At 46.9% G+C, this 26257-nt stretch overlaps 1 protein-coding gene across 6 annotated transcripts in view; it reads left to right on the forward strand.

Moving 5' to 3' along the window:
- The first annotated feature begins 3197 nt into the window (after nucleotides 1–3197).
- Nucleotides 3198–26257, forward strand: part of rae1 (ribonucleic acid export 1) — a 44771-nt gene continuing 21711 nt past the window's right edge. The window contains exons 1-5 of one of the 6 annotated variants that reach the window (XM_086005156.1): nucleotides 3198–3593; nucleotides 4526–4617; nucleotides 10636–10740; nucleotides 13434–13526; nucleotides 25829–25915. In XM_086005156.1, coding sequence (XP_085861282.1) covers nucleotides 4534–4617; nucleotides 10636–10740; nucleotides 13434–13526; nucleotides 25829–25915 — 369 coding nt within the window. In that variant the 5' untranslated portion in view covers nucleotides 3198–3593; nucleotides 4526–4533. The remainder of the gene's footprint in view (nucleotides 3594–4525; nucleotides 4618–10635; nucleotides 10741–13433; nucleotides 13527–25828; nucleotides 25916–26257) is intronic. The other 5 variants (XM_086005157.1, XM_086005153.1, XM_086005151.1 and 2 more) reach the window with 5 other exon arrangements.

A 26257-nucleotide genomic window follows, 5' to 3' on the forward strand; every position in this document is an offset into this window, starting at 1 on the left:
CCCCCTGTGCTCGCTGACCTACATTGGCTCCCGGTTAAGCAACACCTCAATTTCAAAATTCTCATCCTTGTTTTTAAATCCCTCCATGGCTTCACCCCTCCCTATCTCTGTAATCTCCTCCAGCCCCACAACCACCCCCCCCCCCCCCCCCGAGATATCTGTGCTTCTCTAATTCTACTCTCTTGAGCATCCCTGACTATAATCGCTCAACCATTGGTGGCCGTGCCTTCTGTTGCCTCGGCCCTAAGCTCTGGAATTCCCTCCCTAAACCTCTCCACCTCTCTTTCCTCCTTTAAGACGCTCCTTAAAACCTACCGCTTTTGGTCATCTGCCCTAATTTCTCCTTATATGGCTCTGTGTCAATTTTTTTTGTCTTATAATAATCCTGTGAAGTGCCTTGGAACGTTTTACTATGTTAAAAGCACTATATAAATACAAGTTGTTGTTGTTGTGTCATCTGAAAGATTGGCACTTCCAACCATACTGCACTTCCTTGGTACTGCACTGGAGTGTCAGCCTGGATTATGTGCTCGAGTCTCTGGAGTGGGACTATGAACCTACAGCCTTCTGACTGAGAGGCAAGAATGAGACCACTGAGCCAAGACTGACACTAGAAAATCGATATATATTTAACATCAATGTTTAAGCATCTGAGAGTCACATTCAGTGTTACTTGCTGCTTCCCCAGGATGAAGAGAATACACCTAATGTGCAAAAGCTAATTTCAAGGGCTTGTTTCCTAACTAGCATTTCTGATACCTATCTGCTTAGGTGTCAGTTTATTCAGTCTGACTGTTGGCTTAACACCTCGGCGTCAAATCTTTTTTTAATTCATTCACTCTTAAGTGCCAGTATAATTTTAAGTATGGCTAAAGTAATGTATTCAAAAGGAATCTAGATGAGTAAATGACACAAGAGGGAATAGAAAGATATGCTGAAAAGCTGAGGTGAGGTAGATGGAATGGGAAGAGTATAAGCTCCAGCACAGACTAGTTGTGCCGAATGGCCTGTAACTGTGCTGTCTATGCAAAACATAAGAACATAAGATGTAGGAGCAGGAGTAGGTCATTCGGCCCCTCGAGCCTGCTCCGCCATTCAATAAGATCATGGCTGATCTGACCTTGGCCTCAACTCCACTTCCCTGCCCGCTCCCCATAACCCTTGAATCCCTTACCTTTCCAAATCTATCTATCTCCACCTTAAATATATTCAAAGACCCAGCCGCCACAGCTCTCTGGGGAAGAGAATTCCAAAGATTCACAACCCTCTGGAGAGAAGAAATTCCTCCTCATTTCCGATTTAAAAGGGTGCCCCATTATTCTGAAATTATGCCCCCTAGTTCTAGATTCCCCCACGAGGGGAAACATCCTCTCTGCATCTACCCTGTCAAGCCCCTTCAGAATCTTACATGTTTCAATAAGATCCCCTCTCATTCTTCTAAACACCAATGTGTATAGGCCCAACCTGCTCAACCTTTCCTCATAAAACAACCCCTTCATCTCCAGAATCAACCTCGTGAACCTTCTCTGAACTGCCTCCAATGCAAGTATATCCTTCCTTAAATAAGGAGACCAAAGCTGTACGCAGTACTCCAGGTGTGGTCTCACCAACACCCTGTACAGTTGTAACAGGACTTCCCTACTTTTATACTCCATTCCCTTTGCAATAAAGGCCAACACTCCATTTGCCTTCCTAATTACTTGCTGTACCTGCATGCTAACTTTTTGTGATTCATGTACAAGGACTCCCAGATCCCTCTGTACCTAAGCATTTTGTAATCTCCCCATTTAAATAATAATTTGCTTTTTTATTTTTCCTACCAAAGTGGATAACCTCGCATTTTCCCACATTAAACTCCATCTGCCAGATTTTTGCCCACTCACTTAGCCTATCTATATCCCTTTGGAGATTCTTTGCGTCCTCCACACAATTTGCTTTCCCACCTATCTTTGTATCATCAGCAAATTTGGCTACATTACACTCGGACCCTTCATCCAAGTAATTAATGTAGATTGTAAATAGTTGAGGCCCTAGCACTGATCCCTGCGGCACCCCACTAGTTACAGTTTGCCAACCTGAAAATGACCCATTTACCCCAACTCTGTTCTCTGTTAGTTAGCCAATCCTCTATCCATGCTAATATATTACCCCCAACCCCGTGAGCTCTTATCTTGTGTAGTAACCTTTTACATGGCACCTTATCGAATGCCTTCTGGAAATCCAAATACACGACATCTACTGATTCCCCTTTATCCACCCTGCTCGTTACATCCTCAAAGAACTCCAGCAAATTCATCAAACATGACTTCCCTTTCATAAAACCATGCTGACTCTGCTTGATTATATTCTGATTTTCTAAATGTCCTGCTACCACTTCCTTAATGATGGACTCCAGCATTTTCCCAATGAAAGATGTTAGGCTAACTGGTCGATAGTTGCCTGCTCTCTGTCTCCCTCCTTTCTTAAATAGGGGTGTTACATTTGCGGTTTTCCAGTCGGCTGGGACCTCTCCAGAATCCAGGGAATTTTGGAAGATTACAACCAATGCGTCCACTGTCTCTGCAGCCACTTCTTTTAAGACTAGGATGCAGGCCATCAGGTCCAGGGGACTTGTCCACCTTTAGCCCCATTAGTTTGCCGAGTACTTTCTCTCTAGTGATACTGATTGTTTTAAGTCCCCCCTGCCCCCAATAGCCCCTTGATTATCCATTATTGGGATGCTTTTAGTTTCTCCTACCATGAAGACTGATACAAACTTTGTTCAAAGTCTCTGCCATTTCCCTGTTTCCCATTATTAATTCCCCAGACTCATCCTCTACGGGACCGTTTACTTTAGCTGCTCTCTTCCTTTTTATATACCTGTAGAAGCTCTTACTGTCTGTTTTTTATATTTCTTGCTAGCTTACTCTCATAAGCTATCTTCTCTCACTTTATCATTTTTTTAGTTGCCCTTTGCTGGTTTTTTAGAATTTCCCAAAAGAAACCGCTCATAATTAAAATCATGCATTAAAACATCAATTTCAAAAAAATAATAGTACAACCTTGGAATCAAACTTTTTCTTTTACTTTTCCTCTTCAGAGCCCACAATGTTTAGATAAAACATTAAATTTGGAAACAAAATATTGCAGATGCCGGAAATTAAAAAATACTGAGCTGGTCAGGCAATGAGTGACCTGTTGAGTATTTCCAGCATTCTCTGTTTTTATATTAAATGTCGAAGTGCAGCTACGTTTTGAAAACCGGAAGTACATTTGCGTACCATACTGTCAATGTGCAGCTTTCGTGCCGCCATCAAGAGCCACCGGCAGGGAGGCGGAGCACGAGAGCCCAGTAATTCAGGCCTGGGGAGCCCGAGAGTCCAGTAACCCGAGCGCCTAGCAACCCAGGCCCGGGGAGCCCGAGAGCCCAGCAACCCAGGCCCGGGGAGCCCGAGAGCCCAGTAACCCAGGCCCGGGGAGCCCAGCAACCCAGGCCCGGGGAGTCCGAGAGCCCAGTAACCCAGGCCCGGGGAGGCCAGTGACCGAGGCCGGGGATCAGTAACTGCGGGCCAGGAGCAGCGAGAGCCGGCTGTGTGAGCAGCAACCGGCCGCAGGTAGGGATCGGAGACTGAACCTGGGGATAAAGGGTCGGGTTTCTGAGCCCAGTTCATTCCAGTTGCTGTGAGAATGAGGACTAACAGGATATTTCCCCGGGAATAAACAGCAGCCCCACCAACCCATCCCAGGGTATCTCACTGTGGGACCTATTCCCGCCCCCCTTCGCGCCTCCCCGCGGGGTCCGCCCCCCTTCGCGCCTCCCCGCGGGGTCCGCCCCCCTTCGCCCCTCCCCGCGGGGTGCGCCCCCCTTCGCCCCTCCCCGCGGGGTGCGCCCCCCTTCGCCCCTCCCCGCGGGGTGCGCCCCCCTTCGCCCCTCCCCGCGGGGTGCGCCCCCCTTCGCCCCTCCCCGCGGGCTCCGCCCCCCTTCGCCCCTCCCCGCGGGGTGCGCCCCCCTTCGCCCCTCCCCGCGGGCTCCGCCCCCCCTTGGCCTTCCCCCCCCCTTCGCGGATTAATGAATATGAGGTGTATCTGTGCATAACTGATCCAGACCAGTCTGTCCCGTCATGCCAGGCACAAGCTTAGTTAAAACTGGAAACGACTTGAATGCCTCCACACCGCTTTTTTTTCATTGTTAGCTAAGTATGCTGTCACAGAGGGAGGTGTTTCCTAACTTTGTCACTTTTTTAAAAATCACTTAATTACCTTGTGTTTTTTCTCCCATGTTTAATTTTAACGATCCTGCTGTTTGGTTGTTGTAACTTTAATGTGGTTTGTGATGTAGCATAGAATTTTACAGCACAGAAATAGGCCATTCGGCCCAACTGGTCCATGCTAGTGTTTGTGCTCCACATGAACCTCCTCCCACCCTGCTTCATTTAACCCAATCAGCATATTCTTCCACTTGCACATCGCAGTGACCATACGGACCTGTCCTATTTATAGTGAGCTGCTATAATCAACATGTGACTTTAAAATGCATTGTTTGCAGAGCCAAAAATGAGCATATTTGGAACAAGTGGAGGTTTTGGAACAGGGGGCATGTTTGGAGGGACAGCTACAGACAACCACAATCCTATGAAGGTATGGTACATTGGAAGGGGGTATACTGGTATCGAGTACATTTGGCCTCAAAGCAGACAAATATAAACTGCAGCTGTATATAAAATGAGCAAAATCTTATGATTAGTAAGTTGCATTCCTTATTGTTGATAAGGTCAGCTGTGGCTCAGTGGGCAGCACTCTTGCACCCGAGTCCGAAGGTTGTGGGTTCAAGCCCCATTCCAGGGACTTGAGCACACAATCGAGGCTGACACTCCAGTGCAGTACTGAGGGAGAACTGCGCTGTTAGAGGTTCAATCTGCCCTCTTGGGTGGATGTAAAAAAAAATACCATGGTACTATTCAAAAACGAGCAGGGGAGTTCTCCCTGGTGTCCTCAGCCAACACATAAAAACAGATACCTGGTCGTTAGCACATTGCTGTTTGTGGAACCTTGTGCGCTAATTGATTGCCACGTTTCCTACATTATAACAGTGACTACACTTCAGAAGTACTTAATTGGTTGTAAAGCGCTTTGGATGTCATGAGGTTGTGAAAGGCACTGTAGAAATACAGGTCCTTTCTTGGGTTGCGCGAATCACAATTGTTTTTGAAGAAATTAGAAAGCGTGTGAAGAGTTGTACATGAAGTTTTCAACACTTGTCACAGAAGCTTGTGCTTCCAAATAAGGGTTAATATTGCTGTCCTTTGTATGTTTTCAAAATTGTGTCCGGTAGTGGAATGAAACCGCATTGTGCAGTTGAGCTGAGGTTTGTACTTTACTCAGGTGAATCGAAATGCTCGCTGCATGTTTCGATATTCAGCGACATGTCTCATTGGGCAAGGTGTCGTCACCTTGTTAAGCCTAGTGAATGTCATCCTTTCAAGTCGAGGCCATCCCAGCAAGGGAGAGAGGACAACTTCTCAATTGAGTTCTTGCTGTGAGAACGGTAGTATAATTAGAGATTTAATCTTTGGTGTAAATTTCTACCTGCACTTGTGGCACTGGGCTGCTGTGGTGTCGTGGTTATGTTACTGCACTAGTAATCCAGAGAATATGGGTTCAAATCCCACCATGGCAATTTGAGATTTTGAATTCAGTTTTTTTTTTAAACCTGGAAATAAAAATCTGGCATCAGTAGAAGTGACCATGAAGCTGTCAAAACCCAACTGATTCACTGATGTCTTTTAGGGAAGGAAACTTTATCTGGCCTATACGTGACTCCAGTCCCACACAAATGTGGTTGACTCTTAACTGACCTCGGAAATGGCCTAGCAAGCCCCTCTGTTATATCCAGGGTTGGCCTTGCCAGTGACACCCATATTCTGAAAATGAATTAGAAAAATCTGCACAGGCTTGCAGTCTAGCCACTGATTGGATCAGTGCCACGTAAATGCCAATCATGTTGGTATTAGAAATAGTTCTTTAAATCTAGTCTCAGAATAAGAAATTTCAAAGTGTAGGCACAGATTAGCTGAAATCAGTGAGGGTACATGGCCCTCCATTGACCAGTCTGCTCAATCACATCCTCGCTTCCACTTTTGATGCCCTCATCCCCGTTAAATCCATTACTCTCTTTCACCCTAGTCGTTCCCCTGGTACGGCCCTCATTTCTGCTCCCTCGAGTCCAAGGGACGCAGACTTGAATATCTATGGTGGACAACTGGTTTCATTGTTCGTTGCCGGATCTGGCTGGACCACATAAAGTACCATCAGGTCCTGCTCTCCTTGACCAAAACTGCTCAGTATTCCAGGATCATCCTGGAATACAAAGATAACCTCCGGCTTCTCTTCACTACAGACCGGCTTCTTAAACCCTTTTTTTCTGCCTCCTCCATCCTCGCCTGCAACAAGAAGTGTGAGGAGTTCTTTGTCACAAAGATTGAGACCATCCATTCAGTTGCAGCTTCCCCAGCTTCCCTCCCTTCCCCTAGCCCACCTTGCCAAACTTCCTCCTGCTCCCTCGCCCCATTCCCACCAAACTGCTGACCACACAACTTCCATTCCTGGCCCCCCATGTTAGTTGATACTGTGAATGGTTCCTTCTCCCCTGGTACTGTTTCCCTCCTCTTCAAATCTGCTGTCATGACCCCTCTCAAACCCCCCCCCCCCACCCTTGACCCCTCTGACCCCACTGTTCTTTCAAACTACCGCCCCATCTCCCAACGTCCCTTTCCTCTCAAGTCCTTGAACGTGCTGTCACCTCGCAAATCCGTGCTCATCTTTCCCGCAGCTCCATGTATGAATCCTCTAATCAGGTTTCCGCCGCTGCAACAGTACTGAAACGACCCTTTTCAAAGTCACAATGACATCTTATGTGGCTGTAACTATGGTAAACTATCCCTCCTCATCCTTCTCAACCTGACTGCAGCCTTTGACTCAGTGGCCCACACCACCCTCCTCCAATGCCTCTTCTCCGTTGTCCAGCTGGGTGGGACTGCCCTCGTCTGGTTTCATTCTTATCTATCCAGTCGTAGCCAGATAATCACCTGCAATGGCTTCTCTTCCCACTGCTAGCTCTGGAGCCCCCCAAGGATTTACCCTTACCACCATCCCATTTCTCATCTACATACTGCCCCTCGGCGACAGCATCCGAAAACACAACATCAGGTTCCAAATGTACGCTGATGACACCCAGCTCTAGCTCTCCACCACCTCTCCTGACCCTCCACTGTCTCTGATTTGTCGTACTGGGTAAGCAGAAATTTCTTCCAGCGAAATATTGGAAAAGCCATTGTCTTTGGTCCTCCGCTTCTCAGCCACCGACTCCATCCATCTCCCTGGCAACTGCCTGAGGCTGAACCAGACCATTCGCAACCTCGGTGTCCTATTTGACCCTGAGATGAGCTTCCGACCATATCTGCTCCATCACCGAGACCGCCTACTTCCACCGCCGTAATATCGCCCGCCTCAGCTCACCTGCTGCTGAAACCCTCCTCTGTGCCTTTGTTACCTCGAGATTTAACTCTTCCACCACTCTCCTGGCTGGTCTCCCATCTTCCACCCTCCGTAAACTTCAGCTCATCCCAAACTCTGCCCGTATCCTAACTCACACCAAGTCCTGTTTACCCATCACCTTTTTGCTCGCTGACTTACATTGGTTCCTGGTCCGGCAACGTCTCAGTTTTAAAGTTCTCGTCCTTGTGTTCGAATTCCTCCATGGCCTTGCCCCTCTCTATCTCTGTAACCTCCTCCAGCACTAAAACCATCCGAGATATCTGTGTTCCTCCAATTCTGGCCTATTGTGCACCCCTGATTTCCTTCACCCCACCATTGGCGGCCAGCCTTCAGCTGCCTCGGCTCTGAACTCTGGAATTCCCTCCCTAAACCTCTCCGCCTCTCTACCTGTCTCTCCGCCTTTTAAGACACTCCTTAAAATGTACTTGGTCATATGTCCTAATTTCTTCTTATGTGGCTCGGTGTCCAATTCTGTTTACTAACGCTCCTCTGTGAAGCGTCTTGGGATGTTTTACTATGTTAAAAGTTGCTATATAAATGCAAGTTGTTGTTTCTATGTTTTATAATCTTTTAAAACACATTTATCCACAGACAATTTTTATTTATTGTGACCAGTTTGAGGGGTGTTTTTTGTAACTTGAGTTATTTCACAAGAGGATGCGATATGTAGAAATGAAGGAGAAATCGTTTATAAACAGAAAATGTGGGTCAGTCAGCCTCTGTTGTTGAGAGAAGAGGGAGAACATAAGGAGATAGGCCCTGGAAGTGGGATAGCAAACTACGTAGGTGTGAGAGGCGAGTTGACCAAGGTAGGTTGGGAAACTAGATTAAAAGATATGACAGTAGAAAAGCAATGGCAAGCATTTAAAAAAAAAAAAATCCGTAATTTGCAAAGAATATACATTCCCTTAAGGAATAAAAACACCACAGGAAAAATGGTCCAACCATGGCTAATGAGAAATTTTTTAAATGGTGAGAGATTGGGAAATGTTGGTGTTCAGAGGGACCTGGGTGTCCTTGTATACGAATCACTGAAAGTTAACCTGCAGGTACAGCAAGCAATTGGGAAAGCAAATGGAATGTTGGCCTTTATTACAAGAGGATTTGAGTATAAGAGTAAAGATGTCTTACTGCAATTATATAGGGCCCTGGTGAGACCACACCTGGAGTATTGTGCATAGTTTTGGTCTCCTTACCTAAGGAAGTATATACTTACCATAGAGGGAGTACAACCAGACTGATTCCTGGGATGGGGGGATTGTCCTATGAGGAGAGATTGCGTAGACTCGGCCTAGCTATCCAATCTGCTACTTATCCCCTGACTCCACATTCTCTGACTTTATTCATTAGCCTATTATGTAGTACCTTATCAAAGGCCTTTTGAAAATCTAGATAAATTACGTCAACTGCATTACCCTTGTCTACCCTCTTTGTTACCTCTTCAAAAAATTCAATGCGGTTGGCCATGCAAGACTTTCCCTTTTGAAATCCATGCTGATTATTCAGTATTATATTTTTGGCTTCTAGATGTTCTTCTGTTTTCTCCTTTCACAGAATCACAGAAACCCCACAGTGCAGATAGAGGCCATTTCGGCCCATCGAGCCTGCACCGACACATATCCCACCCGATCCCCGTAACCCCTACACCAACACATATCCCACCCTATCCCCGTAACCCCACGTATTTAATCCCCCTAACACTAAGGGTCAATTTATCATAGCCAATCAACCTAACCCGCACATCTTTGGACTGTGGGAGGAAACCGGAGCACCCGGAGGAAACCCACGCAAACACGGGGAGAATGTGCAAACTCCACACAGACAGTCACCCGAGGCCGGATTTAGTAGGGATTCCATTATTTTTCCTACCACCGATGTTAAGCTGACTGGTCTATAGTTCCCTGAACAATACTAGAGCCTAGTCTTCAGTCACTTAACATCCTTTATTTACAGAGAGACACATTACCTACCATGCACCCCCAAGATAAGCTTCCCCCACTTCCCGAGCCTGCTTCCATATATATGAACACGAGAGTACCCAATTAATACCTACTTGATCTGCACTACCTGAATAATATTAACACTGGTTGCATGGAAAGGTGCTAGGGGAGGGGTTGTAGGGATGTGGGGAATGCAAAGAGGAGAGGGGAAAATCTGCTGCTTGTTGGCAGATTGTAGTCTGGCAAAAATGGAGGCTGAGGACAAAGGCGGTTGTAAGAAAAGTGCAAGATTGGGGCAGGGCTCTGTCTAATGTGGAGAGCAAATCTTGGCTGAGGAAAAATTACCTTTTCAGAAGCTCTTCTGTGAGAGGTGGAGTCCTCTGAAAAATGCGACGGAGATAGAGAAATTGTGAGAAAGGGATGGACACTTTACAGAATGTGAGACAGGAAAGAGTCAGTGGGCTTGTATAGATGTCTGTGGAAAGTGCATTGCCAGAGAGAGTCCAGGAGGGGAAAGGAGTCGTCAAGATGGATTTGTATGAAGGTTATGAGTAGGGGGAGGAATGGAAAGCACAGCTAATGAGGTTCTCTGAGCTGAGCGAGAACAAGGAGCTACACCCACACAGACATCAGGGAGAGGAAGAGGGGTCTGAATCGTATTAGAACTAAGGATGTCCCTGTTTTACTTTATAGTTTTAGAAGTTAACTCCTTATAGAGCCATCCAACAGTGTGTTGGTGGAGGGTGATCTCTAAGGGTTGTCTGTAACCAATTCATGGTTTTAGGTTAACTATACATGCTTGGCATTCTATATTAGATTTTATTATTAAGACCAAGGTGAAACTTGGAGAGAAGAGGAGGTGAATCAGGATGTGGTGGTTAGTGATACCAAGTTTAAATTTTAAAAGCTTATAGGTTTTAGGAGGAAAGGAAGGCAGAGGGATGTTAAGAGTTGGAGATGGAGCAACGAGTATTGATTTTGACACTGAGGGTGAAGGGAGGGGAGGGAGAGCTTGTAGGTGTCTGTAGAGGTAGGGTTATTACAGAAAAATTACTCCTAGTTCTAGGTCGACACAAATTCTGTGGAAAACACAACAGCCGATTTATTACGTTTAGCGTTCAGTAACTGAATTGTCATGCCTTAGTTTATAATGTTTCCACAGGATATTGAAGTGATGTCCCCTCCCGATGATAGCATCAGCTGCCTGGAGTTTAGCCCTCCAACATTACCGGGCAACTTTCTGATCGCTGGATCCTGGGCCAACGATGTGAGTAACGAACCCAATGGCGATGCCCTTTATTTGTGGTCCTCTGTGTCTTACTGTTGTCCTCTTCTCTGCGCTCCCTTTTTTTTTACTTAGCTTTCACTTCACACCATTGCGCCCTAGCTAAGTTCGTACTCTGGTAACGCACTGGAGCTTCAGTTGTGGTTTTCCATCATAACCATTGCTCCCACTTTTTCGGAAAGCAGGTGTCTGGTTCTGCTGTTGCCATTTACACCTCTGGACCTATCTTCTGTAACTTTACTTGTCCCATTACCACCTCCTTTTGCCTTGCATCATCATCCCTTTTGTCATTTAATCACTCCTGCCTTCCACCTCATCACAGACCTTCCCTTTTGTTCTTTCCTCCCCCTTTTCCCTGGCTCTGTATTTGCTTATAAACTGTTAATACTTTAACTTCTCCCAGTTCTGTCGAACGGTCATTGACCTGAAACGTTAACTCTGTTTCTCTCGCCACAGATGCTGCCTGACCTGCTGAGTATTTCCAGCATTTTCTGTTTTTATTTCAGATTTCCAGTATCTGCAGTATTTTACTTTTTTAGGTTTCCTTCTGCTTTGACATAAGACCGGGTGTCCTCAAATTTGGTAAGAGACTCGTGTAGCCCCCTTGAGGAAAACCCATGACGCTTCCCCAGTGTGTGAATCAACAAAGCAGAAGGACATTCAAAAATAAAGCACCAGACACCCACAAAATAAAATGCTATATCTGGATGAGTTTATTAGTAATTGTCAGAGGAAGAATATAGTGGTACTAATAAAACCTGCCATTTGACTTGAGCTCTCCTGTGTTGGTTTACTCTCTCCACTTGGGAGAGGTTTTCAATCACTAATATTCATTAGTACGATAGCAAAATACTGCAGATGTTGGAAATCCGAAATAACAACAGAAAATGCTGGAAAAACTCAGCAAGTCAGGCAACATCCGTGGAGAGAAATTTGAGTTGACGTTTCGGGTTTGACCCTTCTTCAAAACTGGAGAGAAAAGGAACTAGATCGAAGGCAGGGCTGCGATCGGACAAAAGAATAAAAGAACCAAAAGAAGTAAAAGAGATTAGAAGCTAGACGAGATGGTAATAGGCTGTGATTAGGTGTAAAGTGTACTGGCAGGGCAAAAGATAGCTGCCAGGTGTGAGAGAGAAACAAAAGGAAAGGGGGGGGGGAAAGGAAAGGAGTGGAAAAATATAAGTGAAAATGAAATAGGGGCCGAGGTTATGATCTGAAATTGTTGAACTCAATATTGAGACCGGAAGGCTGCAGAGTGCCTAATCGGAAGATGAGGTGCTGTTCCTCGAGTTTACGTTGAGCTTCCGTGGAACAGTACAAGAGGCCAAGGACGGTGAGGTCCGAGTGGGAATGGAGCGGTGAATTGAAATGACAGGCGACCGGAAGCTCAGGGTCACCCTTACGGACTGAACGGAGGTGTTCCGCAAAGCGGTCACCCAATCTGCGTTTGGTCTCCCCAATGTAGAGGAGACCGCATCGTGAGCAGCGAATACAGTATACTAGATTGCGAGAAGTACAAGTAAATCGCTGTTTCACCTGGAAGGGGTGTTTGGGGCCCTGGACAGTGGGGAGGGGGGAGGTATAGGGGCAGGTGTTACATCTCCTCCGCTTGCACGGGAAGGTGCCAGGCGAAGGGGAAGGGCTGTTTGGGGTGATAGAGGAGTGGACTAGGGTGTCTCGGAGAGAGCGGTCCCTGCGGAATGCTGAAAGGGGAGGGGAGGGGAAGATACGTTTGGTGGTGGGATCACTTTGGAGGTAGCGGAAATGCCGGAGGATGATCCGTTGAATGTGGAGGCTGGTGGGGTGAAAGGTGAGGACAAGGGGAACCCTATCGTGGTTCCGGGAGGGAGGGGCAGGGGTGAGGGCAGAGGTGCGGGAGATAGAATGGACACGGTCGAGGGCGGTGTCAACCACGGTAGAGGGGAATCCTCGGTTGCGGAAAAAGGAAGACATGTCTGAAGCACTGGTGTGGAAGGTGGCATCGTCGGAGCAGATACGGCGGAGGCGGAGAAACTGGGAGAATGGAATAGAGTCCTTACAGGAAGCGTCCTTGGCCTCTTGTACTGTTCCACGGAAGCTCAACGTAAACTCGAGGAACAGCACCTCATCTTCCGATTAGGCACTTTACAGCCTTCCGGTCTCAATATTGAGTTCAACAATTTCAGATCATAACCTCGGCCCCTATTTCATTTTCACTTATATTTTTCCACTCCTTTCCTTTTCCCCCCCCCCCCTTTCCTTTTGTTTCTCTCTCACACCTGGCAGCTATCTTTTGCCCTGCCAGTACACTTTACACCTAATCACAGCCTATTACCATCTCGTCTAGCTTCTAATCTCTTTTACTTCTTTTGGTTCTTTTATTCTTTTGTCCGATCGCAGCCCTGCCTTCGATCTAGTTCCTTTTCTCTCCAGTTTTGAAGAAGGGTCAAACCCGAAACGTCAACTCAAATTTCTCTCCACGGATGTTGCCTGACTTGCTGAGTTTTTCCAGCATTTTCTGTTGTTATTACTAATATTCATTAGTTGCTCACCCATACAGAAATGTCCTTTCATCACAATTTCTCAATGATCTCGGTTTTGTGTCTGTCTGTACTGTACTGTCTTGAGCTGTTAGTTCATTATAAATATCTTTCCATTCGTGCAGTGTTGTAGAAACTTTGTCTTTGTTTTTGAAGGTACGTTGCTGGGAGATTCAGGATAACGGGCAGACTGTTCCAAAGGCCCAACAGATGCACACGGGTCCAGTGCTGGATATCTGCTGGAGTGATGTAGGCCTATTTATTAACTTTTTTTGGTTACAAAATCTTTTTGTTCTACTCTGCGTTGAACAGAAGATCCAGTCAGGGAAATTGTTAGGAAACTTGCTGTGTGCTTTCTCCTCTTCCCCTCTTCCCTAGGGCAATCAATACAGAGTCAGCTGAAGTATTTAGGAGCAAATGCGAGCAAGTTCTGACTCAGTGAAGGCGGCGGGGTAGGTTTTGGAGGGAAGCAACGATCAGTGCAGTTATTGCAAACAGGACTTCGATGATAGACCCGACCTGAGTGGGTTGAATTAGTTACCTGGCTCCTTTTCTATTGCACTAGTTACGTTGGCTCCTGACACATTGGGATCGCACACAGGGCATCAATGTCTGTTTGTAGGTACACCACCAAAAGCCTTGTTAACCATTTCATGGCCTTATCTACTTGCACTGTCGCCTTTTAATGAGCTGTGTATCTGCAGACTAATGGCTCCCTGCTGCACTCCAAGTCCTCAGATGCTGACCTTGCCTGTACCGCTGAGAGGGCAGAGTGGATGCTGACTGGATGGGACGGAGGAGAAATGCCCAAGGAGTAGTTGTCCATCGGCCACTGTTATTCCCAGAAGGCAACTGACAGCGGCCAGCTGAGGCCTGGAAGCCAGGCAGCTGGCTTCCCTTTCAGGCACATGGTCATAATGTCAATGGACTGAGGGGACCAGTGAAAGGATTTGATACTCTTGCATCCTTCTCATTTATCATTTGCAGTCAATTACCACAGGTATTTTCCCCTCTTCTGAAGGTGTTCATTCCTTGTGACGAACAGGGTGTCCGTGCCCCCAGTACTTCATCCAAGTGAGCCCTAACTGACTTTCAGTGGCTATTCCACCATGGAGAATATCAGTCATGCCCAGCCCTGGTCTCACCGATCAAGCACATGCAGCGATAGCTGATAGGGATCAGTAGGAACTCTGGCTGACTTTCCTCTTTAGCTCATCACAGCCCCAAGACATCACTGCACGAGTTTCTTAGGACAGTGTCCTGGACCTAACTATCTTCCGCTGCTTCATCAATGACCTTCCCTCCATCATAAGGTCAGAAGTGGGGATGTTCGCTGATGAGTGTGCAATGTTCAGCTCAATTTGCTGCAACTCAGATAATGAAGCAGTCCGTGCCCGCATGTAGCAAGACCTAAGCAACATTGCAGACTTGGGCTGATTAGTGGCAAGTGACATTCCCATTACACAAGTGCCAGGCAATGACGAGAGGCAACAAACAATCAAATGTAAAAATGCTCAATGGAGGAGGGCTAATTTCAGTGAGTTGTAAAGGGATTGGCAGGTTAAAACAAATGAGCAATGGGAGGCCTTCAAAGAGGAGATGGTTTGGGTACAGATGAGACATATTTCCATGAGTGGGAAAGGAAGGGCATCCAAGGCTACAGCTCCTTGGATCACTAAAGATATAGAGAGTAACATGTGTAGGGGGGCATCTTTTAACTGGTTTAAGGTAATTTACCTGGTCAGGCAGCCTTTGCCTGCACTCGGACCAATTCCAACCTTTTACCTGGTTTACGGTAGTTCACCTGGTCAGGCAGCCTTTTGCTGCTACACTGTAAACCAATTTAAACGGTTTCGAATCGCTACCCCACCTTCCAGTTCTGACTGAAGGACTTATAATTGATGATATTAAAACGGACAAATGGTCTGGATGAGAGAAAAATCAAGCTTTATTAACTAAAAGAAACTATAATCAAATTTTAAACTATACCACACGAACACAGTAATTACAGTAAAATTGCTTAAATGGAGGAAGGCAGACAGCAAAAACGTGGGGTAAGTGGCTACAATGTTAATTTAACAATCTTAGCAATACCCCCTTAATTACCACCCCTAACTCCTTACTAGGTTGCCTTGCTGAGGAGTCAGAAACCCTGCTCACCTGTGGTCCAGCGAAGTAAAAGAGCGATAGCTTCTCAGGAGCTATCTTTATACCTGAAAAAGTCTGTCTGTAAAATTCGCGCCCAAAGTTCCAATATACAAGAGAAACGCTGTGATTGGCTGATTCAAAGTGATTGGAATGGGTTAATGTGTCTGCACTGTGGGGCCGAAATGTTCCCGCCCACATCCGGAGCTCACCTGGGCTAAAACAAAAGGGAATCCAACTGCCCTATTGTTCAGAATGATGGGTGATTCAAACCCATCCATTCCTAAACTGTTGCATAATCAAAGAGTCCGTTCCATGGCTTCAGTATCTCCATTGTGAGTGAGTGCTTTGAATGGTTTGAATTGCTGTGTAAACAGAAGCAGTTTCAATCAATTGTCCTTGCGGTTAGTCTCAAGTAGTTGTAATTCCTTATGCCAATGTAAGCAACTTCAAGTGCTTCTGAGAGGGAACCTCCCTGGTTTGATTGACAGGTCTGACTGCCACTGTATCCTCCCACTTATACACACAGACATACTCCAAGCTGTTAGCTGCTTTTCTTTTTGTCCTTTTGCCATGCTGTCTCTGCCATGCTTTTACTGATGGCCATTTTCAAACCTCTTTGAAATATACAGTTCGAAACTCAGAGGTACCATTTTAAATAAAATGTAATGTCTTAGATCCTGATGTTGCCCAAGTGCTGCTCTGTCCAACGCAGCTTTTCACGATTCTGGGTATGTTTTTAAAAACACTGTCCTACCCAGAGGCAATTCAAAACACATGATTCTTCATCCACGATGTGGACCAATATTTTTCAATCTTCAGGGGAAAAAGGGGAATTTTGCGAACCCCTACATTCCCCCTTTTTGATACTCCCAGCTTGATTGAAGTATCAACTCGAAGGAGTGAGCAAAATTTTTCTGACCTCCGACAAACAACCATCCCCTGTATTTACCTAATAGCTATCTGCCACTGATCCCCCGAACCGTCTATTCCCCTAATATTCAAGAAAAAACCGTGGTACGGTAGGCATCTTACAGATACATCAGTTTACAATAAGGGGTCTCATACCCCTACACGTTTGTAAAATTATACAATGCCCTGAAATTAGATCGGGGGCTCGCCGCGCGTGCGAGCCCCCGATCTGCACTCGCCCTGCACGCTGACATCTGAAGCCCGGGCCTGCTTGCATTTCCTTTCACAGGCCCGGTTCAGCTGTCGGCGCGCTGTGCTAACCTGATCCAGCGGCGTAGTTAGTGCAATGTGCTGGCTGGGATCAGGTGAGCACTGTGCAGCCAATCGGGAGGGGAAACTCATTCATGAGTTTGACAGTAAGAGCTGTCAATCTCATGAAAACTACGGGGGCCCAAAACACTATTTAAACTTTAAATAAACATTTAAAAAACATCCCAATCATTAAATTAAGTATAAATAAGTTTAAAAAAATAATTTAAACAATTTTTTTTTTTTAATAAAAAGGGTCTAAAACTAAACTTACCTTATTGTAGATTCTTTAAAATAATAAACCTGTGGGAAAAAAAATTCTAAATTGCACTAAAACACCACTTACCTGTAAAAATAAATACGTGTGCTTTTTACAAGCGTAAAGACCGGAGGCCTTTACACATGCGCAAATCCCCCAAAACAGAGGAAATCCAAGACGCACGCGCTAGCCTCTTCACCTCTTGGGTTAGAGGAGAGGAAATGCCGGTTTTCAGCGCATGCGCTGTGCATGCTGAAAACCGACATTTCCTCCGGCCAGACGCGTGAGTACCCCTTCCGTACTCGCGCGTTTGGGGAGGAATTACTGCCCCAATGTAATCAAAATTTACAAACACTTGTTACATTATAACTTATTACAAAATGTTACAATCTTAGTTGCACAATGTAATCAAAATGATCCCAAGCACGGAGAGGGTCCAATGCCTCTGCTCGACTTGGAACTATAAAACAAAATTTAAAAAATCTTCAACATTTGAAATAACATACTTAAATAAACCCCGACCATCACGTGCCAGTGATGGGTCGCGAAATTCGAGTGGGTATTGCTCCTCCCACCCAGGCAGTAAATGTACCTTCCACCCCCCTTTGATTGTCTTAAACTTTGAAACAGACAGAATGGATTTACAGACCAGCCTGCTCCACCAGCCCCGAGCCGTTCCCTTGTCCCTTTGTGGAGGCGGGGTACCCCTCGTGTTTAAGATTACCTTGGCACAGACCGAGACCGGGGAGTATGGGATCGTGACTCCCAGTCCCTCCCCCTCCCGTCTTCCCTCGACTGGCTGCAGGAGATGGGTGCCTGTGTGGCGGCTCTCCCTGGCCCCACACTGAAATTTGGATCCCAGAGCCGGCCACCCACTCATCCTCCCCAGCCACACTTACACTAACTTTGCCCGTGGATCCCTGGGTGAGTTCCTCCCTCCCCCGAATGCACCCACGCAACTCTTGGGCCTCCCCCCCCCCCCTTTACAATCTTTCCCGGACCATCACCACCCACCCCCGGTAAACGCGTCCCTATCTGACAAGGTGCCCACGCATCCCCACCATGGCTCCTCAACAGCGAGGTCTCCCGCAAATGAACGGTCAGGATAGTGCTGGGTTGGGGGCCGTGCCCCACCCAGCTGGGGCCATCTCTTCCACGTAGGAGGAGTAGGCAAGTTCCTCTGGACCCTGTCCGGTTTCTCCCGAAGGTCGCTGCGAGGTTTCCCTCTGGATTCGTCCAGTGACGAGGTGATCCCCAACATTCTGTATCTATATGGTCCAATCTCCTGCAAAAACTTAAAAGGACATGCAGCCAGGTCTCATTGACCTGCTGCCTTAGGTGGAGACATGGTCGGGTCCCTCGACCTCAGACCAAAATACAAACATTGGCACACTTATAAACTTAAACTTTATACTAACTTAAAATTACCAGTTAATTCTAAACCTTCAATTTACACCTTAAAGCAAGCTATATACACACATAGCTATAATACAAATGCTGCCCATCTCCGGATGGCCAGGCTAATCTCTGGCACGGTCGCAGATTGCTGCTGGCTGCAGCGAAGCTGGACTGCCTCCTGTCTCTGGCCCCTCGCAGCTTATGGCCGCTGGTTGGGGACCTCTGTTCTTTGGCTTCTCCCTGGTTCGGGAGACCGCCTTACTCCACTGTAAAGTGGGTGACCATCTTGTCTCGGGCTTGCGGACCCGCTGAGACCTTCTGAGGGGCGTCTCTGTGGGGGAAGCCTTGGCTGATGGACCCTGTGCCTAGGTCACAGCCCTAGCTGGCTGGGAACCTTCTCCCCCTGGTGCCAACAGCCTGCACTGTATGAGATACCTGGCAGCCTGCTGGTACAAATCTCCCTCTCCCGATCCAAAACCTGGCGTCAGCTCCCTCCCTATGTCTCCTGCAAGAGGGATTGCTATCCTTGCCTCCCCAGGGTCCCACATCATGGGGGGGGGACCACTCTGGAAGCAGGCTGGGAAGCTGGTCCCTTTAAACAGGCCACTGCGCCTGCGCGGATCTCCTCCCCGGAGTCCCGCGGCAGAGGCTGTGAAATCTGTGTCTTTAAACAACAGGCGCGCCTGTGTGAAAAAGCTGAGGAAGAGCCACTGTGGTCCCGCCGGCAACTGCGCCTGTGCAAACTATCTTTTCGGAGTCCCTCGACAGAGGCTGTGAAGCCTCTGGCTTCAAACAGGCAATTGCGCCTGCGTGGGAAAACTTATGAGGAGCCGCTGGGCTCCTGCAGGCAACTGCGCCTGCGCAAACTATCTCGCTAAAAAGGGTTGGAAGAACCACTGAGTCTTCCAAGCAGGCCGCTGCGTCTGCGCGTATTGTTTGTGAAGCAGGAATCTTTAAACGGCCGACTGCGCTTGCGCTCGGCCTCAAACTGAGCAAGAGCCGCTGGGGGTTCCAGGTCTGCGACTGCGCCTGCGCGAACCCGGTGTTGAGAAACCTCTCCTCTCGGGCCTGCGCGAACCTCCTGTTGGCAAAACGCTCCCCTCGGGTGCGCGACCGCGCCTGTGCGGGAATACTGAAAAGGATCCGCTGGGGGTACCGGTTGGGGAACCGCGCCTGCGCAAACCTGGTCTTGGGGAAACTGCTCCCCTCAGGCGCGTGACTGCGCCTGCGCGAACCTGCTGTTCAGAAGACTGGGGGATTCCTGTCTCCAGACCAGCGACTGCGCATGCGCGGGCAGTCTCCAAGTGATCTTCTGTGAATGGATGGGCAGCAGCCTACTGATTTCTAATCCCAGGCTGCTGTTTCTCCATTTCTAAGCCACATAACCTTTTCAAATTTAAACTTTGGTTTGAATTTAAGCTTTTGCCAAAATTTAGGTCCCACTGGGGTAGGGAAGTGTCCCAATTTGTGGGCTGGACAACTTTTCCCTGGAAACAAGCCACAGTGCCTCTCTTTACAGGCTGTGAACTTGAACTTGTCTGGTGGGCAAACTCATGTACTCTTACCTGGGTGGCTTTAAATGGGGAATTTTGGACTTGGACCTGCCTTTGGTCTGGGGCCAAAACTATGCCCTGTGTGCCTCCCTTGTCCCGGATTTCTGCTACTGGACCTGCTCTACAGGGGTCCCAGAACTCTCCTTCCCTGTTCCCTGGCTTAAACAGCTTACTCTGCCCAGGAATGGCTCCTCCCCCCACACAAGCCACATTGCTTGCCTGTGAACTTGTGCCTGCTGTGGGCTGAGGATTCCTATTCTCAGGCTCACTCCCAGCTGCCTGGTTGGGGTTGACTTTAAACTCCTTTTTTTCCAGTCATAGTGGGGAGGCAGAGGTGGGCGAGGGGGCTGCAGCACCACTGATGGCTGCTCCCTTTCCCTGATTGGCCCTCATGAGAGATTTTAACGTCTCCAGGACAGACTCGATTGTGTCTGTCTCTGCCTTCTGAGTTGGGGCTGCGGGGTTCCTGGCTGTATCATCTCTCCCAGGCCTTTTACAATCCCTGCGCCAGTGGCCCTCCTCCCTGCACTTGTAACAAGTGACCTTGTTCTGGGAGGGATGGCTCCCCTCCTGGCGCCACTCTTTCTGATATGGAGCCCCAGGTTTATCTAATTCCCTATCCAGCACCGTTCTGGGTGCTGCGTGTGGGATGGTTCTACTTGGGCTGCCAGTAAAATCCGGCTGACCTACCTTCGGGCTGATCAGGCAAATCATTCCCCTTGCTACCTTTAAAGCCACGTTAAGGCTTTCTATCTCTGCCCTACAGGGGCCATGATCTGCTTCACTAAACCTTTGGGCGCAGGCCAGCTTATAGGCTGCCTTTACTTCCCTAAACCTTTCCTCCTGCTCTGTTACTTCTGAGGTGAGGCGGGCATTCTCTTCCCGCAGTCTCATCTCACTTTCCCTGGCCTCAGTGATTCCCTGCACAAGGCGCTCTACAAATGCCTGGCATTTCGTGACCTCTAGTGTGAGGCGTGCATTCTCTTCCCGCACCCTCATCCCACTAGCTCTGGCCTCATTCACCTCTCTCATGAGGCGTTCTACCCCCGCCTGGCATTTTTCAAGCTGGGACTCCTGATTCTTGGCCTCTTTAACCTCCTCCTGTTCCCTCATCTCGCCCTTCTTAACCCAGCCACCTATACCATGATAGGTCAGCCTACACGCTGCCGCTAACATCTGCAGGGCTACCCACGTACCGTAAACGAGAGAAACAAGAGCTGATGCTTTCTTCAGATCCAGACCACTTAGCATATCAAGAACTGCCTCCAGTCCTGTCGCGGTCACCATTTTGTAGGGGGGCATCTTTTAACTGGTTTAAGGTAATTTACCTGGTCAGGCAGCCTTTGCCTGCACTCTGACCAATTCCTACCTTTTACCTAGCTTACGGTAATTCACCTGGTCAGGCAGCCTTTTGCTGCTACACTGTAAACCAATTTAAACAGCGGTTTCGAATCGCTACCCCACCTTCCAGTTCTGACTGAAGGACTTATAATTGATGATATTAAAACGGACAAATGGTCTGGATGAGAGAAAAATCAAGCTTTATTAACTAAAAGAAACTATAATCAAATTTTAAACTATACCACGCGAACACAGTAATTACAGTAAAATTGCTTAAATGGAGGAAGGCAGACAGCAAAAACGAGGGGTAAGTGGCTACAATGTTAATTTAACAATCTTAGCAATACCCCCTTAATTACCACCCCTAACTCCTTACTAGGTTGCCTTGCTGAGGAGTCAGAAACCCTGCTCACCTGTGGTCCAGCGAAGTAAAAGAGCGATAGCTTCTCAGGAGCTATCTTTATACCTGAAAAAGTCTGTCTGTAAAATTCGCGCCCAAAGTTCCAATATACAAGAGAAACGCTGTGATTGGCTGATTCAAAGTGGTTGGAATGGGTTAATGTGTCTGCACTGTGGGGCCGAAATGTTCCCGCCCACATCCGGAGCTCACCTGGGCTAAAACAAAAGGGAATCCAACTGCCCTATTGTTCAGAATGATGGGTGATTCAAACCCATCCATTCCTAAACTGTTGCATAATCAAAGAGTCCATTCCATGGCTTCAGTATCTCCATTGTGAGAGAGTGCTTTGAATGGCTGTGTAAACAGAAGCAGTTTCAATCGATTGTCCTTGCGGTTAGTCTCAAGTAGTTGTAATTCCTTATGTCAATATAAGCAACTTCAATTGCTTCTGAGAGGGAAACTCCCTGGTTTGATTGACAGGTCTAGACGCCACTGTATCCTCCCACTTATACACACAGACATACTCCAAGCTGTTAGCTACTTTTCTTTTTGTCCTTTTGCCATGCTTTCTCTGCCATGCTTTTACTGATGGCCATTTTCAAACCTCTTTGAAATATACAGTTCGAAACTCAGAGGTACCATTTTTAATAAAAATGTCGTGTCTTAGATCCTGATGTTGCCCAAGTGCTCCTCTGTCCAACGCAGCTTTTCACGATTCTGGGTATGTTTTAAAAACACTGTCCTACCCAGAGGCAATTCAAAACACATGATTCTTCATCCACGATGTGGACCAATATTTTTCAATCTTCAGGGAATTTTGCGAACCCCTACACATGAAACAGAAAAAGAAGTCTTATAATAAATATCAGATTCATAATGCAGTAAAGAACCAAGCAAAACACAAAGTACAGAGGAGAACTGAAAGGAAATAAGAGGGGCAAAGAGAGTATATGAGAATAGATTAGTGGCTAACATAAAAGGGAACATTAAAGTCTTTAATAAAAATATACATAGTAAAAGGATAGTCAAAGGAAGGGTGGAACCCAAAAGGAGATCATCTTGTGGAGGCAGAAGGCACAGTTGAGGGACTAAATGAGTACTTTGCATCTGTCTCCACTAGAGAAGAGGATGCTGCCAATGTCACCGTAAAGGAGAAGGAGGTAGAAAGAGGTGCTTCAATGGTTGGCAGCACTCAAAAGTAGAAAATTCACCTAGTCCGGATGGCATGCATCCTAGATTTTGACCGAACAACAATGGGGGTGATGGTGTTCCCATGCACCTGCTGCCCTTGGGAAATAAAGTGTACACTCACTGTGGGAGGGGGGTTTATGCAGGATACATAAAATAAAATGTACACTCACTTTAATGTGTGATATTGGCCCAGTAATTCCGTTCCAAACGCGTGAGTACGGTCGGGGTACTCGCGCGTCTGGCCGGAGGAAATGCCGGTTTTCAGCATGCACAGCGCATGCGGAGAAAACCGGCATTTCCTGTCCTCTGAACGAAGGGGTTCAGAGGCACAGCGCGTGCGCAGTGAACTTCGTCGATTTCATTCATGGATTCAGTGAGGGTAAGTCCTTACAACTTACACATGAAAAAAGCATGTGTAAAGTTGCTCCAGAGGCTGCGGAGGAAGATATATTTTATCGTGGAGCTTCTGAAAGGCAATATTTTTGTTTGGGAAAGGGAGGAAAGTTATTTTAAGAAATGATGAGGTAAGTTTTAAAGTTTAATTTATTTTTTAAACGGGTTTTCAGTACTGTAGGTAGAAGGAGCAATTGTGGCTGTGTGAATTTAATTTGCTGTGTTTATTAAATGTGAAAATGACTTCTAAAATGAGTAATGTAACATTTCCAATATTTTTAAGAAAGAAACTTTTCATCAGTAATATATTCTTTTAAGTAATTATGTATGTATGTCGGTATATATTCCTTTACTTATGTGTATGAATGTATGTATTTAATTATGACTTTCAGAGAAAGTAACTTATTGGAAAGTCATAATTAAATACATACATTCATACACATAAGTAAAGGAATATATACATATACGTAAAGGAATATATACGGACATACATACATAATTACTTAAAAGAATATATTACTGATAAGTTTCTTTCTTAAAAATGTTGGAGTCATTTTCACATTTAATGAACACAGCAAATTCAATTCACATAGCCACAATTGCTCCTTCTACCTACAGTACTGAAAACCCGTTTTAAAAAACAAAAATGAACTTTAAAACTTACCTCAGCATTTCTTAAAATAACTTTCCTCCCTTTCCCAAACAAAAATATTGCCTTTCAGAAGCTCCACGATAAAATATATCTTCCTCCGCAGCCTCTGGAGCAACTGTACTCATGCTTTTTTCATGTGTAAGTTGTAAGGACTTAACCTCACTGAAAGCATGAATGAAACCGGCGAATTTTACTGCGCACGCGCTGCCTGTGCAGTCGCATGCGTTCTGCCTCTGAACCCCTTCGTTCAGAGGACAGGAAATGCCGGTTTTCCCCGCATGCGCTGTGCATGCTGAAAACCGGCATTTCCTCCGGCCAGACGCGTGACTACCCCGACCGTACTCACGCATTTGGAACGGAATTACTGGGCCAACATTTTACATGTCAATAAAATGAAAAATTTAACAATTGCACGATTTGCCCCCTCGCATCTGCGACTGAGGGTCCAAGGAGGTGCATTGCGCAAGAGGTCATCGTCATACGTATCCTCACACTGTTCCCTTTCGGGAACTGTATGAAGTGGTGGCAGGATTTCTGGCCACGTTAACGCTCCTTCCGTGACCATAACCATCTTCATACCAGCCATTAGGGTGGTTAGTCCTATGGCGTGAGGGTTTTACGGGCTCCCACAACCCATCTGAGGGGGGGCGGGCCACCCACACCCGCGGACGCAAGTATCCCGCTGGATGTCCACCCAGAATTTATAGTTGGAGCTCCGACTCCACTTGCCGGGACTGTCTGGAGCGGGGTTCGAAACCCTACTCCTTCTGGCCCAGCGGCGGGGATGTTTACCGCTACGCAAAAGGCCCACTCCGCGCAAAAGGTGACACCCATAAGTTTCCTGCGCCTTTTCCCTCCCCGTGACTGGAGCCCTATGCTGCCACTTGAAAGACCAAGCTATCATCTGTCCTTTTTGCGGCGCCTTTGACTTCTCATTACCAATGATGAGCAGGCGCTGCGCCTCCACCTCGTTGAGCAGATTGCTGAGGTCATCATCAGTTCAATTGTGAGTTATTTTAATGCCGTGAATTGTGCTCATTCCAGCCATTTCACGTTGCTAATCGGAGTGGGCCTTTGGCGTAGCGGTAGGATCCCCGCCGCTGGGCCAGACGGGGTAGGGTTTCGAACCCCGCTCCAGACAGTCCCGGCAAGTGGAGTCAGAGCTCCGGCTCTCAATTCTGGGTTGACATCTAGTGGGATATTTGCGTCCGTGGGTGTGGGTGGCCCCCCCCTCCTCGTATAGCTTGTGGGAGCCCGTAAAACCCTCCCGCCATAGGACTAACCACCCTAATGGCTGGTTCAAAGATGGTTACGGTCACGGAATGAGCGTTAATCACGGCCATAAATCCTTCCACCACTTCATACAGTTCCCCAAAGGGAACAGTGTGAGGACACGTATGACGACGACGTTGCTAAATAAATAAATGGAATGAAAAAAATTCTTTCAGGGCTTTTAAAAGTCTTTAAATTGCTTTAATTCTGTTTAAAACTACTTCAGATTCTTCAAAATAATGTAAATGTTTTTAAAAGTTTATAAAAGTTACCAAAAGCTTCATTAAAAATACCAAAAACCTATTTGAAATGCTGCTCTGCATGTAAAAATGCTTTTCAGCTTGTGAGAAACATTGGGGGCGTGTCCTATTAAACTGAGACCTCAAGGGGCGTGTCTCAGTTGCACAGCGCGCTCCAGGCTTCGCGCTGGCTGCACTCCTGGGCGGCGTGACGTCAGACGCTGCCCGGGATTCTTCTCTTTCAAAAAGGAATTGCAGGCATCCCTGGAGGTGAACGGCAGGCGCGTCGGGTAAGTGCAGATCGGGGGCTTGCACGCGCGGCAAGCCCCCGACCCGAATTTCTGCCCCATTATATCACTGGTAGGGGTTTTATGCAAGCTATGTTGCAATGTATTTTTGTTGCAGTGTAATGTGTAAGAACTGTTCGCATCCCCAACGTGTATCTGTCTTTAACCCTGTGGAGTAATGTACCTTCATGTCTTTAAAGGATGGGAGCAAAGTGGTCACAGCGTCATGTGATAAAACTGCAAAGATGTGGGACCTGAACAGTAACCAGGCAATACAGATTGCACAAGTAAGTGGAAAATAAAGTATTCAGCAGCACTACTTGTGGGGGTGTTCAGGACAAGATGCGTACGAAGCAGAATTGGGCCCTTACGCTCGCTTTTAGATTAGGTGTATTTCTTGTCAAAATGGATAACTTTGCAAGCACGGTGATTACTGAAACACTAATCAGCGTGAGCTAGACAATGTCCTCTGTGTGACTGCAATGCCCTAACTTGTGCCTGTGTCAGCGAGACAGCATGGAGGGAGCAGCTGTAGCCATGGAATGACATGGCACGGATTCATGTCCACGATTCACCACTGGCAAGCTCCAATCTAAATCCTGCTGTCAGGGAGCAGAGTAAGGATCTTC

The sequence above is a fragment of the Somniosus microcephalus genome, chromosome 13 (assembly GCF_052327205.1).
Source record: "Somniosus microcephalus isolate GS21.2 chromosome 13, FLI_Smic_1.0, whole genome shotgun sequence".
NCBI classification, from domain to species: Eukaryota; Metazoa; Chordata; class Chondrichthyes; order Squaliformes; family Somniosidae; genus Somniosus; species Somniosus microcephalus.